This window comes from Ammospiza nelsoni, chromosome 32 (genome assembly GCF_027579445.1).
Source record: "Ammospiza nelsoni isolate bAmmNel1 chromosome 32, bAmmNel1.pri, whole genome shotgun sequence".
In the NCBI taxonomy this organism is placed as follows: Eukaryota; Metazoa; Chordata; class Aves; order Passeriformes; family Passerellidae; genus Ammospiza; species Ammospiza nelsoni.
The window spans coordinates 962,675-977,085 of record NC_080664.1 but is presented as its reverse complement, the minus strand read 5'-3'; the positions used below and the strand labels follow the sequence as shown (position 1 = coordinate 977,085).

The window sequence follows — 14,411 nt, the reverse complement described above, 5'->3', positions numbered from 1 at the left end:
ATCGCCTGCCTTTGTCTCGCTGCTGAGAGAAGCTAGGAGAGAAAGTGCAGCAGCTCCTCGGTTTAAAAGTGAATTTTAACTGGGCTTGAAGGATCGCAGACCCTTTACCTGGAGCCTCTGGGGCAGCTCTGCCCTGTCCCCCAGCCCTGCAGTGTCTCATCGGTGACACAAGGGACTTTGCGGTGGAAATGCCTGCCCGGAGGCAGCGCTCAGCCCAGGCAGCCCGAGGATGTGCATGTGCTGGTTTGCCCTCTTGGTGCTTGTGCTCTGCTCCCCATCAGCTGAGCTAATAAAGTTTGGACTCGTTAAATCCACAAATGGTTTCAAAGTCGATTGCCCTGGGCTGGCTCGCAGCTCCCGCCCACCCCTCCCCTCGCTCTGCCGGGGAGATAAGGATGGCAGTGGCTTTAATTCCTCACTTTTGCATCGACTGCCAGTTCTCCTGTCTGCTCACCCTTGATAAATATTGCACAAAGATTTGGCGGCCAGCGTGCCAGAGATAAAGGTCCAGTCCCACCAGATCTCCTTCCTCCGTGCCTTTTGTCTCGTTATGTGTCCAATTTGTTGAACAACCCACCTGCTGCAAGAGGCTCTTCCCATCCCTGCTGCTGCCTCGGATTATTGCTAAACCTCTGTGTGAGCCTCCAGCCTGGGCTGGGAGCTGAGGGCTGGGCAGAGGCGCTGTCATTTCCAGGCCTTGAGCTGTCATTGATCGGGGATCAATAGCGGAGCTGCCTTGGCTCGGCTCTCCAGCCTGGCAGGATCCTCATCGCTGGCGTCATGTGGGGGCCGAGGCGCTGCCGTGTCATCTGTGAGCCCATCCCTGGCAGCAGAGCCCAAACCAGGACTTGGGGATGCTCCTGTGCAGCAAACCTACAAAAGAGAGAGCGTGCCAGGGGTTCTGGCAGGGTTTAGCCTTGCTAAAAATTCCCCCTTTGCACCTGGGAGCTGGGTGAGCACAGTGTGGGGTGCCAGGCTGCTGCTGGGGCTCTGTCTTGCCCCGTTTGGATTTGATGGAACTGCCTCCCCCAGCTCAGAAACCCTTGAGGTGCTGAAAAGGGGTGCACAAACATCTTAGGGAGATGCAGCACTGATGGAGCTGCTCAGGGGATGGGGTTGTGGCACGGGGAAGGTGCCCAGCACTGCTGGTCCCTGCAGGACCATGCACACAACTGCCCTGATGCTGCAGCTCCTGCCCAAGCCTCAAATTTCAGGGCTGCTGGAGGCACAGTCAGAGGCCATTGATTGGGGTGGAGAGGGAGAAACAGGAGGGAAGGTCTCAAAGAAACCTGAGTATGAGTATAGATCTGGTTGGTGGCATGTTAGAGCTGATATTCCCCCTCTGCATCCTCATCCTGAGCGTTGTCTCTCTTATGAGGAGCTCAAATTAAAGAAGAGGCGATTGCTGCTGAGGTCTGGATGTCTTTGAGCTCAATGTGGCACATAAGTCTGTTACTCCTGCTGGAAGAGCAGCTGTCCCAGGCAGCTTCAGGTGCTATTTAGCTTCCAGGTCTCTGGACTCCGCAGCTTGGCAGTGGCTCTGACAACATGGCTTGATCACTATCGTTTCTAAATCCATGAGAAATGTCATCCGAAGTGCAACAAATAACGGTCTGATTATCTGCTGGATCCTAATGCTACTCCCTGGAGATAACAAGCTGCAATTTTCCCCCTGGGCCATACAATAATCGCCCCAATTACTCCCAAGCAGTGGTTATTAAACTCATGGCACCGCTTTAGTTTACAAAGCAAAAATCATTAAGCAGGTGTGTGTGTGTGTGTGTGTGTGTGTTTGCTGTTTGGCTGGGACTGACCGAGGCTGTTCTCGCTTTGTTCTGGGAGAGGAACTCCTGGTGGCTGTGGAAAACCTCCCTGGCTTTCCCGCTCTGTGTGGCACAGTTCTGTCAAGAGCCTCCGGATGATCGACCAAATAAAATGCAGTTGGTGTCTGTTAAAGCTGGGGCTGGGTGTCCCGGAGGATGTAACCTCCATCCAAGTAGAACGTGGAGGGATTTAGGGAGATAGCGTGGTTGGCAGAGCTGGGATGTGATGGGCATTCCAAACACAGCCCAGGCCTGGCGGGAGCGGCCGTGCTGCTGTGCTGGGGCTGGATTGCAGGTGGGAACTGCAGGGTGACACCGGGGTCCCATGCCAGCACAGGGTGTCACCCACAGCTCCATCAGCCTCCAGGCAGAGGGGACAAGGTCCCCTCACCTTTATCCCAACAAGACCCACGCTGTCAGCGAGGTTTGATGTGGCTCTGCACACAAACACACCGTGGCTCGCTTGGACATGGAGCTTCCAGCTGCTCAGGGAGGAGAAGGGAGCGAGCAGAGGGAGGAATGACCAGGACAGGGAGGCAGGCTGGTGAATTATGCATGACTCCAGGAGGGGAGCGTTATCTGCACGGACAAAGGCCTGTGCCAGCAGCCCGGCTCCGCTGTACCTGTGCCTTCCTTCGCCCGCGCTTTATCTCCGCTCCCAGCTTGTAATTCAGCCCAAATATCAGAGGAAGCTGCAAGATTAATTTTCTCTGTTTGCATGGCAAAGGAGAGGGGACATGCTCTCACTCCCGACTCCCAGCTGGTTAATCCTCCGCCAAGGCCTGCCCAAGGAAAAGGCAAAAATTTATCAGTGTTGGCAAGTCGCTGGCGTGGGGAGGGGTGCTGGAGCCCGGGGCCCCCCATGAGCAGGTTGTGGGCACTCACAGCAGGCTTCATGTGTGGGTAAAGATTGGGGGGCACTAAGAAAATGCAAACCCTTCCCTCCTCCCCAGCATTGGCGTCCAGAGGAGGGTGTGGGCTTGGGAGAGCCAGAGTCAGAGAGTCCCTCCGGCGTGGGAGCATTCGCAGCTGTGAGTCGCTCAAATATTTAAGAGATGACAACTGTATTAATACAAAAACTAGATAAAGATCCCTTGAGTTTAAAGACAGAACCATCAGCTCAGCTCTTATTTTCCAGTCCTCTCCCTTAGCTTGCTCCCTGGCTTAAATGAAATCATAAATATCGGCCCACAAAGGTCCTTTGTCACCGCACGCAGCTCCCGGCGACAAGAGGTCATTCATTAAAAGCCAGATGAAGGCAATAGAGACTCCCTTTGTTTTTTAAGGAGTTCAGGACAAGGCCGTGGCTTCTCTGCTGACATTAATGCACCGTTTATGGCGGCTTTGGCTCATCCCATCCAAGTGATCTTCACTCTGGAGTTGATAAAGAAACATCCCGGGTTCTCTCAGGTGGGACATCCCAGATGAATTGACCTGGTTTGTTGTTGGGCTGATGGCAAAACCACGGTCCCTTTGGCCCCCTCCTCACAGACCCTAGGGTCTGATAATCCCCCTCCTCACAGACCCCCTGGGCTCATCATCCCCCTCCTCCCAGCCCCGTGGGTGATGCTCTGGCCACATTTTGCCCTGCTGAGGGATGGCCCAGGCCCTGCAGCTCCCACCCAGCACATGAGCCTGATGCCATCTGCCGGCCTCTGGCTCTGGCCAGCCAGGAGAAATCAGAAATTAATTCCCTGAAAGGTCCATCTCCCTGTGGCTAAACCCTGGCTGCTCTCCCTGCTCAGCCTGATGGATTTTTTCCTCACACTACTGAACAACTGCTTTTTAACACTCCTGCTGTATGAATGCATCAAGAGAAATGCACCTAAGATAATTTTTTTCTCCCTTTTTTTTCCCTGGAGAATGGCTGTTGTCTTAAAAGTTTCTAATTCCCCTAGCTTCCCCCCGCCTTTTTATTTTTTGAATGGCTGTTTATGAAGACCATCGTGGTCTAACTGGTTTTGGATTAAAAGGAACTTAATAAAGGTTTCCCCTGAGCACAAAGCTGCACAAATGGGTTTGCAATTGCAGAGTTAATTACAGGAGCTGGGCAGAGCAATCGGTGTTTGCAAAGCTTCACCAGAGGATGAGGCTGGCAGAGAGAGCTTTGGCTTTGCTCTCCTCTCTCACTGTGAGGCACTGGGGCAGGTTTCCTTCCATTTTCCCCAAAAGATGGAGGGATGGGGTCGCCAGGGATGCCACTGGGATTGGCACCAATCCTGGCGACATCGTGGCGACGTCGTGGTGACATCCTGGTCACATCCCAGGGTCACACCCTGGGGGCAGCCAGTGCTGCCCAGTGAAGGGTCTGGGGTGGCTGCAGCAGGAGAATGGGCTGGAGACCAACCCAGCGAGGCTGAGGGAGGAGCTGCAGGAGAATTTCTGCTGCCTGAGAATGTGAAGTGCTTCCGCCAGTAATCGCCGGAATCATCAAATTAGCATAAATTCTATTAACGGTTTCCCAGATGAGACATTTCAGGGCTTCTCCCCCCCCCTCCCTTTTCCTGACACAAACAAAAAGAGAATATAATTACTTTGCCATAAAGCAGCTCCTGAAAAGGCCCTCAGCCCTTCTGCCTTTCTTCTCCCATGGAATAAAGCTCCAAATGAAAGGTGCTGCTGACCTCTGTGCTCTCACCATTCATCAACCCAGGAGGAGAAAAGAGACTCCACAATGGTTTCAGAGCCTGGGACCGAGCAGGAACCCATTTGCCAGGTCCACATCATGGATGGGGGGTTCTGAGGAGCCTTTTGGGGTGCTCAGACCCTCCTGATTCAGAGGAGGGTTTGGAAGGACGACATTTGGACACATATGGAGGAAATGTAATTTGTGTAGCACAAGCCCAGCACCTACTGCAGTAACTCACAACAAGCACCGCGGGGGCAATCCTCTAAAATAATGTGCTTTTTTATTGGCACGAGATTGCGGATGACAATTGGAAAGAGAACAGAATTTGCTTATGAGCAAAAGCCGCCTTAATTCTTCACAACGACACTAAAACAACTCGCCTGCCTATAAATACGGTCTGCCAATAGAGGCATCTTAGCTGTGAAGATTTAATTACAGGCAGGAGCTGCAGGAGGCCGGGGCTGACACCAAAACAGCTGAGCCTCATCTCAAATTGGGGATGTACCTGCACAAGAGGCTCTCGCAGAGCCAGGTGTGACTTTCAACCTCCACCTTCCTCCCAGACAGGCAAATTAGGCTTTTGGGTGATTTCCTGTACTATAAGGTAATATATCAAGGTCAGAACTTTTCTCTCACTTGGCCATGGGCTCAGAGGATGAGTTGTGTCTCTTCTAGGCCACAGTTTCCCAATAAATGTAGATAATTTTGCATCTCTTCTTCAAGGAAGCCACTTTAATGCTTACTTTTCCACAGATCTTGAGGCCTTTTACAATCTATTACGAATTAATTATTATTAAGTTAAAACAAACTATATACCCTAAATAAAACAGCTCCAACAAAGCAGCTGGATGATGAGAGCAATCTGCTTTATGAACTCCCCTTTCCACTGCGCAATTTTCAGCATTTAGTTCCGCTTTCTAATTGCTAATATCCATTCTTCAATTACCCGCTGTTTTGTTTCAGATTTAAAAGATTAAAGCACGTTGTTATTTTATGATTATGTGAATTCCCTTTGTGTAATTGTTAGGTTTGGGTTTTATCCGTTTGCATATTAAACGCCTGCACAGGGAAGACTGGTAAGTGGCTTGAAATGGGTTTCGCCTTTGGCACAAGTCGCCGGCTGTTACTCAAATCAACATTTAAAGACGAAAAGCAGGCAAGGCATCGTATTTCTCAAGTGACAACACTCCATAAACAGCCTGGTGCTGAATTTCAACACTCCGCGGCTGCACCCAGCCCCTTGCACTGACCCTTTGCAGAACCAGCACGGGGGATCAGGGCCACACGAGCCTTGTGGCAATAGCTTTGCTGGACATAACAACCAGGTTTGGCCTGAGAAAGGCTTTTCCTGTCCAGAACAGCCCCTCTGGAGGGCGAACAAGGAGCAGGCCCAGGCCTGAGGGGCCCGGGCCCGCCCGGCGTTCCCGTTGCTAAGCAACGCGTGGCTCCAGCCGCCAGCAGCAAAGATGGCGCCCGGGCCCCTCCACGCCCGGCCCCGTCGAGCAGGCGGGCCACGCCCTCAGCAGACATGGCGCCGGGCAGGCTTCAGCAGCGCGCTGAGCGCAGCCAATGAGAGGCCGGGAGCGGGGAGGCGGGGCGCACGGGGATTGGCTGGCGCCGCGGATTCAAACCGGAGCGCGGGGCCGTTGGGGCTGCGCGCGCCGCTGGGGCCGGAGCCGCGGCCCAGGTGAGGGAGCCTGAGGGGAGCCCGGGGGGCTCGGGTGAGTGCGGGGCTGATCGGAACGGGGCTGGGGACGGGCTGGGAGGAACCGGGGGCTCGGGGGAGCGAGGAGAACCCCGAGGGCTGAGGGGAGCCCTGAGGGCTGGGGGGAACCCTGAGGGCTGAGGGGAGCCGACCCCGGACCCGCCCAGGCCCGTTCCACCCCGGCGGTGTCGGAGCCCCGGTCCCCCGGCTCTGAGGGCGCTCCACGGGCCGGGCTGGTCCCTGCGGCCTCCCGGCCTCGGTGGGCGCGGGGATGGAGGTGCTGGTGCTGGTAATTGAGGCACCGAGCCGGGCGTGCCCCGTGCTGTGAGCTCGCACGACAAGGGCAGAGCTGTTCCACACCTCGCAGTGCAATTAATAGAGAAAATACCGAGGTATCGGTGTGCGTGTGAAATCTGCACCTGTGGAACAGGTACCTCAAAGCCTCCTGTGCTGGGTTGTGTTCCCTGCTGGCACCTCTGCCATGTCCCAGCCCCGGCTGCCCTGCCTGCCCCAGCCACCCCTCGCATTCGTGAAGTCATTTCTGTCTTGCTGAGCTGGAGACTTTCCCCTTCGCTGCCTCTGTTTATGCCGTTGTTGCTGCTGTTTGAGAGAAATGTGCTGACTGCTTGAATTTTAACAGCTATTTGCAGGAGGAGCTGTAAGTTAAAATGCAGCTAAATTTAAAACTGTATTAAAATTCTCCAGAATGTTGCTCCTATTTTTATCATACAAAGTGCTGAAAACTTGCAGGTTTTTAGTGACCTAGATAGTACCAAGTTATTTGTAGACAGGGCACGGGCTGTGCTCTGTATCCTTTTGGAAGGGAAGGACTTGGGATCCCTCATCTTGCCTTGGGTTCTGTGCTGTGCTGGGGGATAGTGGAAGCACTAAGATGGGCACATCTGCCTCTCTCCAAGGCTCTGTTGTCCTTAAAGTGTGGAGGGCTGTGGATTTTCATTCCCAATGAGAAAAAGTGCATATATCTCCATAAAACATGAGTTTTGTTGGTGCAGCTTCTCAAACCCGCCTGAAAGCATTACAGCCAGTAACTCTGAGAACTCTGAGGCTGGTTCTCTTTCCTTTGGGGTGGTTTCTGCTCCGAGCGGGGAGGGAAGGGCTGGGCTGCTCGTTTAGCTGTGGCTTTTTGGCAGGAGGATGGAGATTGCCATGGTGAACCTGCGAGGTCTGTTCGAGCAGCTCACACGCCAGGCCGAGCTCCTGAATGAAGGAAACGAATGCCGTGAGTTTCATTTCTGAAAAATCTGCTGAAGAGGCTAAAACCAGTCTGATCTGGGTTTTTCCTATGTGGGGAAAGATCAAGTCCCATCTGAATTTCTGTGCAGGGCCATGTTCTGCTTGTAGCAGACTGGCTTTGTCTTGTGGCTGGTGCTGACAGGAAGCTTTGGTCTGAAAAATGGAAGAGCTCGTGGGCATCTCCTGTGTGGCTGGGTTGGCCTAAAGGATGGGTTCTCCATGCCTCAAGTTAGGCATAAGGAGGAAGAATTTCTTCCTGGAAAGAGCAGTCAGGGATTGGAGGGGTCTGCCCAGGGAGGTTTGGAGTGCCCATCCCTGGAGGGGTCCAAGGAATGACTGGAGGTGGCACTCAGTGCTCTGGGCTGGGCGATGAGGTGAGAATGGGGTCTTTTCCAACCTCAGGAATCCTGGAATTCAGTGTGAACAGATACCTGCTGTCAGCTGCTCCTCTGCTTGCCCAGCTAAGGCTTCATGTGTTCCCTTTTCAGAGTTTATCCAGTTAGCCAAGAGCTTTGAGGAGAACCGGAGGAAATGGCAGAAACTGGAGCAGGAGCTCTGCAGGTACAAAGATCTCCTGATGAAGACGGAAGCCGAGCGCAGTGCCCTGGACGTGAAGCTCAAACACGCCCGCAATCAGGTGGATGTGGAGATCAAACGGAGGCAAAAAGCTGAAATGGACTGTGAGAAGCTGGTGAGTAATTCCTGTGTTACCCATCAGCTCTCCAGAGTGGGGAGACAAGGCGATTAAACCGCATTGATCAGTGGCAAAGAAGGACTGGCACTCACAGGGAGGAAAGGAAAAATAAAAAGCAAGGAATTGGCTCGGCTCCTCGGAGCAGCCTCCTGCTTTGATCTGGGAAAGGAGCCTGGCTGCTTATGGAGCTGAGCTGCCATTACCTGCCTGCAGCCATTAGCAGTCCATTGACACCGGTTCTGAGAGTTTATCTCTGGTATCTCAAGCACTCGGTCGGGTCTTACAGTAATTAAACACAGCGCATCCAGCTGCTGATGTTATCTGTGCTCACAGGAGCGGCAAATCCAGCTGATTCGTGAGCTGCTCATGTGCGATGCCTCCGGCAGCATCCAGCTCAGCGAGGAGCAGAAGTCTGTCCTCGCCTTCCTGAACAGGCCACAGCCTTCTGTGGGAAGTGCAGGCAACAAAAGGTAGGGAAGGTACATTTTATCTGAGGTGTCAGGCATCCATCCAGCTGTCGGCCCCTGTGACACATTCCTCACCCGTGTCAACAGTTCCCCTTTTTGTTCTGCCGTAAAATACGGCTCTTCTGAGTCAGTGGGATTGTTCTGGAACCGTGACTGACTGAAAGCCAAACTGATACAAGCCTCTTCTAATTTTTGTTTTTTAGGCTGTCTACAATAGATGAATCTGGCTCAATTCTGTCAGACATCAGCTTTGACAAGAGCGATGACTCACTGGTAATGTAACTCCATTTCTGAAGTTCTCCTCCCCTGTAAAGCCCGAGGGGAGGGGGTTGATCTCCAGAGACCCTTTGTGTTTGGATTACTGGGATATTAACCTGGCTGAGCTGATTTGCATTTCCCGAGTGTGCTGTTGGCTAAAATTTGATGAAAGCCCTGGCCAGGGGCTGTGTGCTATTTACCATTAACCAGTGCTGTCTGTGTCTTTCCCCCAGGACTGGGATTCCTCGGTGGTGAAAGCTGTCAGGCTGAAGAGGAGAGAGAAGCGGGTATTGTTCAATTGTTCCTGTCACATAGTTGCCTTTGTTCCCCCTGGCTGCCACAATGCCACCATCTGTCACCTCACTGCCACCTGTCCTGACCTCTGAGCCACTAAACAGTCAGACCTCGAATGGCTGCGCTGCTGCTGTGCAGTTTAGATTGAAATTTAGGGCTGATGTCATTGTTTGTGTACTGAAAACGAGTGGAATTCTGTATATCCTGGGTTTTTAGAGTCTGGGGTTTGCAAGAAAGCACTTGGAGATTATTTGCAGCTCCCAGATTAGGGGAAAATTGAAGTTAACATTTTTCTGTTTTGTAAAGGAGCTTGTGCTCATTCTGCATTAATCTGCAGAAGATACAGGTGGGAAACAGCCTGAAAGCATCACCTAGTGGAGCTGGGAAGACTGTGGGGCCTGCTTGGTTGCTGGTTTTTGTGTGTGTAGTTCGTGGGTTTGTTGGGGCTTTTTTGCCCTCCTTTCTTAGGTTGGGTTCCTTTTTTTCTGATCTAAATTATAAAGCTAGCTAGGAAAATTTGAAATTCTTCCTGGCACCTCCAAGGTTGCCACGAAGCAGAGGGTCCTCTGAAGGACTTGTCTGCACACACCCCAGATGTGTGAAGTGTTCAGTCCTTCCAGTCGCCCTGGGCCAGTGTAATGCCAAGTGAGCAGCATTCCTGCTTTGAGACAAGGATGTGCTCTCTTTTCAGCGCTCTTCCAGGCAGTTTGCTGAAGGCCCCCCAGCTCCTCAGAAGAAATCCAGATCAATTAGCAGCACAGCAGACCAGGTATGGTGTCACACCTGGCCACACAGTTCCTGCCTGTTTCCAGGGCTGCTGGAACTCCTGTGTTGTGTCAGCGCTGCTGCCACTGGTGTTTTTGTCATTCCAGGCTAATGAATCCATAGTAGCAAAGACCACTGTGATGGTCCCCAACGATGGTGGCCCCATTGAAGCCATTTCTACCATCCAAACTGTGCCTTACCCTCGCAGGAGCCGCAGGAAGAGTGGTAGGTGCTACATCTCTGTCTGTCCTGACACAGCTACACATTATCCTGAAATGTTCCTAATTCCTTCCAGGACCTGGGAGCTGCTTCTAATTTATGATGCCCATGCTTTTGGGGGCAGAGGGTGATTCCAGCCTCTTCCTCTTGTGTCTTCCAGGTCCTTTGCAGCCCTGGAGCAGCGAGTCCAGCATAGGCAGTAAGCAGCTGGAGTCCAAGCAGGACACCGATGGCTCCAGCACCCCCCAGCACAACGGGGGAGTGAGGCTGCACGACTTTGTTTCAAAGACGGTGGGTCTGAGGCAGGAAGAGATGGAAAAGCATCTCCTTCCATCTTGGAATGTGTGTGATAGGAGGCTGCCAGCTGTGTCAAGGGAGGTTAGGTTGGATATTGGGAAAAGGTTATTCTCCCAGAAGGGGGTCATGCACTGAACAGGGGATGGGCATGGCTGCCAGAGCTCCAGAAGAGTTTGGACAATGCTGCCAGGGATGCACAGGGTGGAATTGTTGGGGTGTCTGTGCACGGGCACTGATGATGATCTCTGTGACTCCCTTCCAGTTCAGGCTATTCCATGATTCTGTGATTAGTCTCAGGTCAATATGACCTGTACCAGTTACATGGATCAGAGACCTGTTACCCAGTGTAATTCCTGCTGAGTTACTGCACCGCACTGATCTCTCTCATCTGTGTGCTCTGGATCACCAGGTTATCAAGCCAGAATCGTGTGTCCCGTGTGGAAAGAGAGTCAAGTTTGGGAAGATCTCCCTGAAGTGCAGAGACTGCAGGGTGGTGGCTCACCCCGAGTGCCGGGAGCGCTGCCCCCTGCCCTGCATCCCCACGCTGACGGGCACGCCGGTGCGCATCGGGGAGGTGGGTCAGTGCCCGGGGCTGGGGCTGGCACCAGGGGACCACCCTGGCATGGGACTGCCCACCAGAGGGGCCACCCTGCCTCAGGACTGCCCACCAGAGGGGCCACCCTGCCTTGGGGCTTGGGGCTGGCACCAGAGGGTCCACCCTGCCTTGGGACTTGCTCAGCTCCAAGGCTGCCTTCCCCAGCAAAGCTCCTGTTGCTCAGAGCTGCATAATGACATGCAAATGAGCTCGCTAATGCATCATTGCACAAGCAGGGAGGGGGTGTAGGGGTGTGATGGTAGGAGGGCGTTGAGTGGGGAAGGTGGCAGCTCTGGGCAGGCGATGCAGCGTTGTACTGATGGATGTGATGTTTCTTCATCAGTCCTGAGAAGAGCAACAATTCTTGTTTTCCGACCATAGATCTTGCTGTGAATTCCTGAGAGAGTATTTTCCATGTCTTGGTGACTGAATCCATCTTTTTTTTTTACTTTCCTTTCTGCCTTTTAGGGCACCTTGATGGATTTTGTCCCTTCTACTCCTCCAATGATCCCTTCCATCATCGTGCACTGTGTTAATGAGATTGAGCAACGAGGGCTGCATGAGGTAAGAAGAAAATGAGGTCTGAAACAGTGCCAATGAAATGGATTGTGGTGTTAGGGAAGCAAATTGTTAACCCAAATATCCCTTATTTATGGCGTGCATGGGTGACTCAGGTGTGGGGAGAAGGTGGGGATGGAAGAAAGCCAATTGACCTCCTCCTCTGAGCCAAGCTTTGTGCCAACAGACCGGCATTTACCGCATCTCTGGCTGTGACAAGACTGTGAGGGAGCTGAAGGAGAAGTTTCTCAGAGCAAAGAGCATTCCTTTGCTCAGTAAGGTGGACGATATCCACGCCATCTGTGGCCTTCTCAAGGACTTCCTGCGCAGCCTGAAAGAGCCCCTGCTCACTTTCCGGTTAAACAAGACTTTCATGGAAGCTGCAGGTGAGGAACTGCTGTGTGACATCTCCAGCTCTTTCCTGAGGCTCAGTGGTTGTGGTTTTGCTGTCAAGTGAACCAGCAGCCCGTGGTGCTCTGTGGAGCCCTTGTGCCTGAGTTCTGGTTGGGCAGGATACAAGATTATTAGCACAGCTTGGGAAGTTTCTGGCTTTATTTCTCTGTGAGGGAGAAATTTTTTTAGGTCTAAATATTATTTTTTCCTCCTAGAAATCCCGGATGAGGATAACAGCATTGCTGCTATGTACCAAGCAGTTGGAGAACTTCCTCAGGCCAACAGGGACACCTTGGCTTTCCTCATGGTCCACCTGCAGAGGTACATTCTGATGGACAGGGGTTTGGAACCAGGTGATCTCAAAGGTCCCTCCCAACCCAAACCATTCTGTGATTTGGAAGGGGAAGGTCACCCCACTGGTGCTTTTTCTAATTGGGTCTGGTCACTGCTTGTGAGCACAAAGTCTTCATTCTGGAACAAACCTGCTCACTCAGAGGCCAAGTGTGTGTGGGACAGGGCACTTGTATCACAAGGGGGAACTACATTCTTTCCACGTTTCTTTTAATGCAGGGTGGCTCAGAGCCCAGACACTAAAATGGATATCTCCAATTTGGCCAAAGTGTTTGGCCCCACCATAGTTGCCCATGCAGTACCAGATCCTGACCCCATGACCCTGCTGCAAGACACAAAGCGTCAGCCCAAGGTAGGACAAACTTGGGGATTGTCTCTTTTCCAACCCAAACCATTCTGTGATTCTGTGATCAGTGACTCACAGGTGTCTCTGTAGGTGGTGGAGCGGCTCCTGCTGCTGCCCATGGACTACTGGAGCCAGCTGATGATGGTGGAGCAGGAGAACATTGACCCAGCACACGTGATTGAGAACACCAATGCCTATTCCACTCCACGGACACCTGAGGTCCAAGGTAATCCTGCCTTCTGCTCTGTTACTAAAAACAACTCTCAATCCACACAGCCTGGGAGGCTCTCAGAGCCAGCCACTTGTCACTTCATGGAGGCAGAGGGAAAAGCAAAGTGTGCCAGGAAGTGCCAGATTTGTCTAGTGCTTTTCACAGATGCCAGGGAATGCCTGATGTTCCCTGAATGGCAAAGAAAACTTCAGCTGTCCCCACACTGTGCTGCTCTCTTTTGGCAGTGAGCATCCTGGGACCTCTCACCACCCCAGAGCACCAGCTCTCCAAGACACCCTCGTCCAGCTCCCTGTCCCAGAGGGTCCGCTCCACCTTCAGCAAGACCACCCCCAAGTAAGTGCCAGGGGGTGCTGTCATGCCATGTTTGGGATGACTGCAGGTGATTTTGGGTGCTCTAGGAGAACTGAGACTTTGGGGACACTCATTACTCAGTGAGCCCTCCCTTGATCTGTGCTGTGGGAGCAGCAGGTTTGGGTAACCAACATCCTCTCATGGTAGGGAGAGGAACATTGTTTGGGAGGTGGGTGAGATTTGGGTGACTGCTCCCTGTAAAAGGGAGAGAGTTGAAGCTCTGTGTCCAGAATTCCAAACTAATATTCTTATGTTTCTCTTGAATTAGATTTGGGAGCAAAACCAAGTCAACAACCCAGTTTGGGCATCAGGGTAACTTCTTTGCCTCTCCTATGCTGAAGTGAAGACCTGGGAGTTGGTCTTGTCCTGGCATTTGCACACCAATGCTCACAAGTAGAAGAAATACAGATTGTCTCTGTGGCCCCTGGCAGCTTATATGAAATAATGTTTTGCCTTTTATCTTTCAGCTTAACGAGACTTTTAATGGGATTTTATAGTGCAATTTATTTTTATTATCTAATGCTGTGCTGAATGTAGTATTGGTTAAGACAGTAACAAGCAGGATTTGTTCAGTGCTAATCATTAAAAAAACTCTAGAGAATTGGCATTTTCACTAACATCTCTTTTTCTCCCTGTGTGAAGTAGAGCAGTCACAAAATGAGGGTCAGTTGGTTGGGATTTTTAGGACCCTGTAGGATATTCTTGGCACAGCAGTGTCTGAACTCTGTCAGAATCCAGGCTTTCCATTAGCACAGTCAGCCCGACCTGGCTGGTGGTGCAGCTGGAATCCTGAGGATGGCAGTGTTGGACTGGGCTGGTGGGCAAAAGCCTCTCTTCAATGAACTGCCCGAGGCACTGTGGCTGCTCTAAAGGAGCATTTATTTCTTGGTGTACTGTGTTTGCAGGGGGGAATTCCACAGAGGAGGGTGTAGATGCAAAGCCAAAGGATTCCTGGGCAGCCCAAAGGAATCACTGCTGCTCTTGCTGGTGAGGGGAGGGAGGGTGGGAATTGTGCTTTCCCAGGTCAGGACCTGGGACCTTGCCCAGTGCTGTGTGAAGACACCTGTGCAACACACACGAGTTTAACAAGTGGCTGTTTTAATTGAGCTTTGGAAAATTGTCCTGGCTGTGCAGTTAAGTAAATCCCGATCTTTCACACAACCCACAGTTTTGTGTTCTC

At 52.2% G+C, this 14,411-nt stretch overlaps 1 protein-coding gene across 3 annotated transcripts; it reads left to right on the top strand.

Annotated features, from left to right (window-relative positions):
• The first annotated feature begins 6,100 nt into the window (after positions 1-6,100).
• RACGAP1 (Rac GTPase activating protein 1) lies at positions 6,101-13,848 on the top strand. 3 transcript variants are annotated; one of them, XM_059491275.1, is made up of 17 exons: positions 6,101-6,173; positions 7,309-7,397; positions 7,900-8,102; positions 8,439-8,575; positions 8,776-8,845; positions 9,064-9,117; positions 9,816-9,893; positions 9,997-10,114; positions 10,269-10,399; positions 10,815-10,979; positions 11,469-11,564; positions 11,746-11,944; positions 12,167-12,272; positions 12,522-12,654; positions 12,739-12,874; positions 13,105-13,213; positions 13,500-13,848. In XM_059491275.1, the coding sequence occupies exons 2-17, from the start codon at positions 7,313-7,315 to the stop codon at positions 13,573-13,575; spliced, it is 1,896 nt and encodes a 631-aa protein (XP_059347258.1). In that variant the 5' UTR covers positions 6,101-6,173; positions 7,309-7,312; the 3' UTR covers positions 13,576-13,848. The 3 variants fall into 3 exon arrangements, with proteins under 3 accessions (XP_059347258.1, XP_059347257.1, XP_059347259.1); XM_059491274.1 differs by having other exon boundaries at positions 6,114-6,173; positions 7,312-7,397; XM_059491276.1 differs by lacking the exon at positions 6,101-6,173 and adding an exon at positions 6,763-6,815 and having other exon boundaries at positions 7,312-7,397.
• The last annotated feature ends 563 nt before the right edge of the window (positions 13,849-14,411 follow it).

Bases quoted from the DNA above. Each gene is read 5' to 3' on its own strand.
- RACGAP1 (XM_059491275.1), top strand. From the start codon at position 7,313: ATGGAGATTGCCATGGTGAACCTGCGAGGTCTGTTCGAGCAGCTCACA. The intron at 8,576-8,775 runs GTAGGGAAGGTA...TTTGTTTTTTAG, and splicing joins GGAAGTGCAGGCAACAAAAG to GCTGTCTACAATAGATGAAT. The intron at 10,400-10,814 runs GTGGGTCTGAGG...CTGGATCACCAG, and splicing joins ACGACTTTGTTTCAAAGACG to GTTATCAAGCCAGAATCGTG.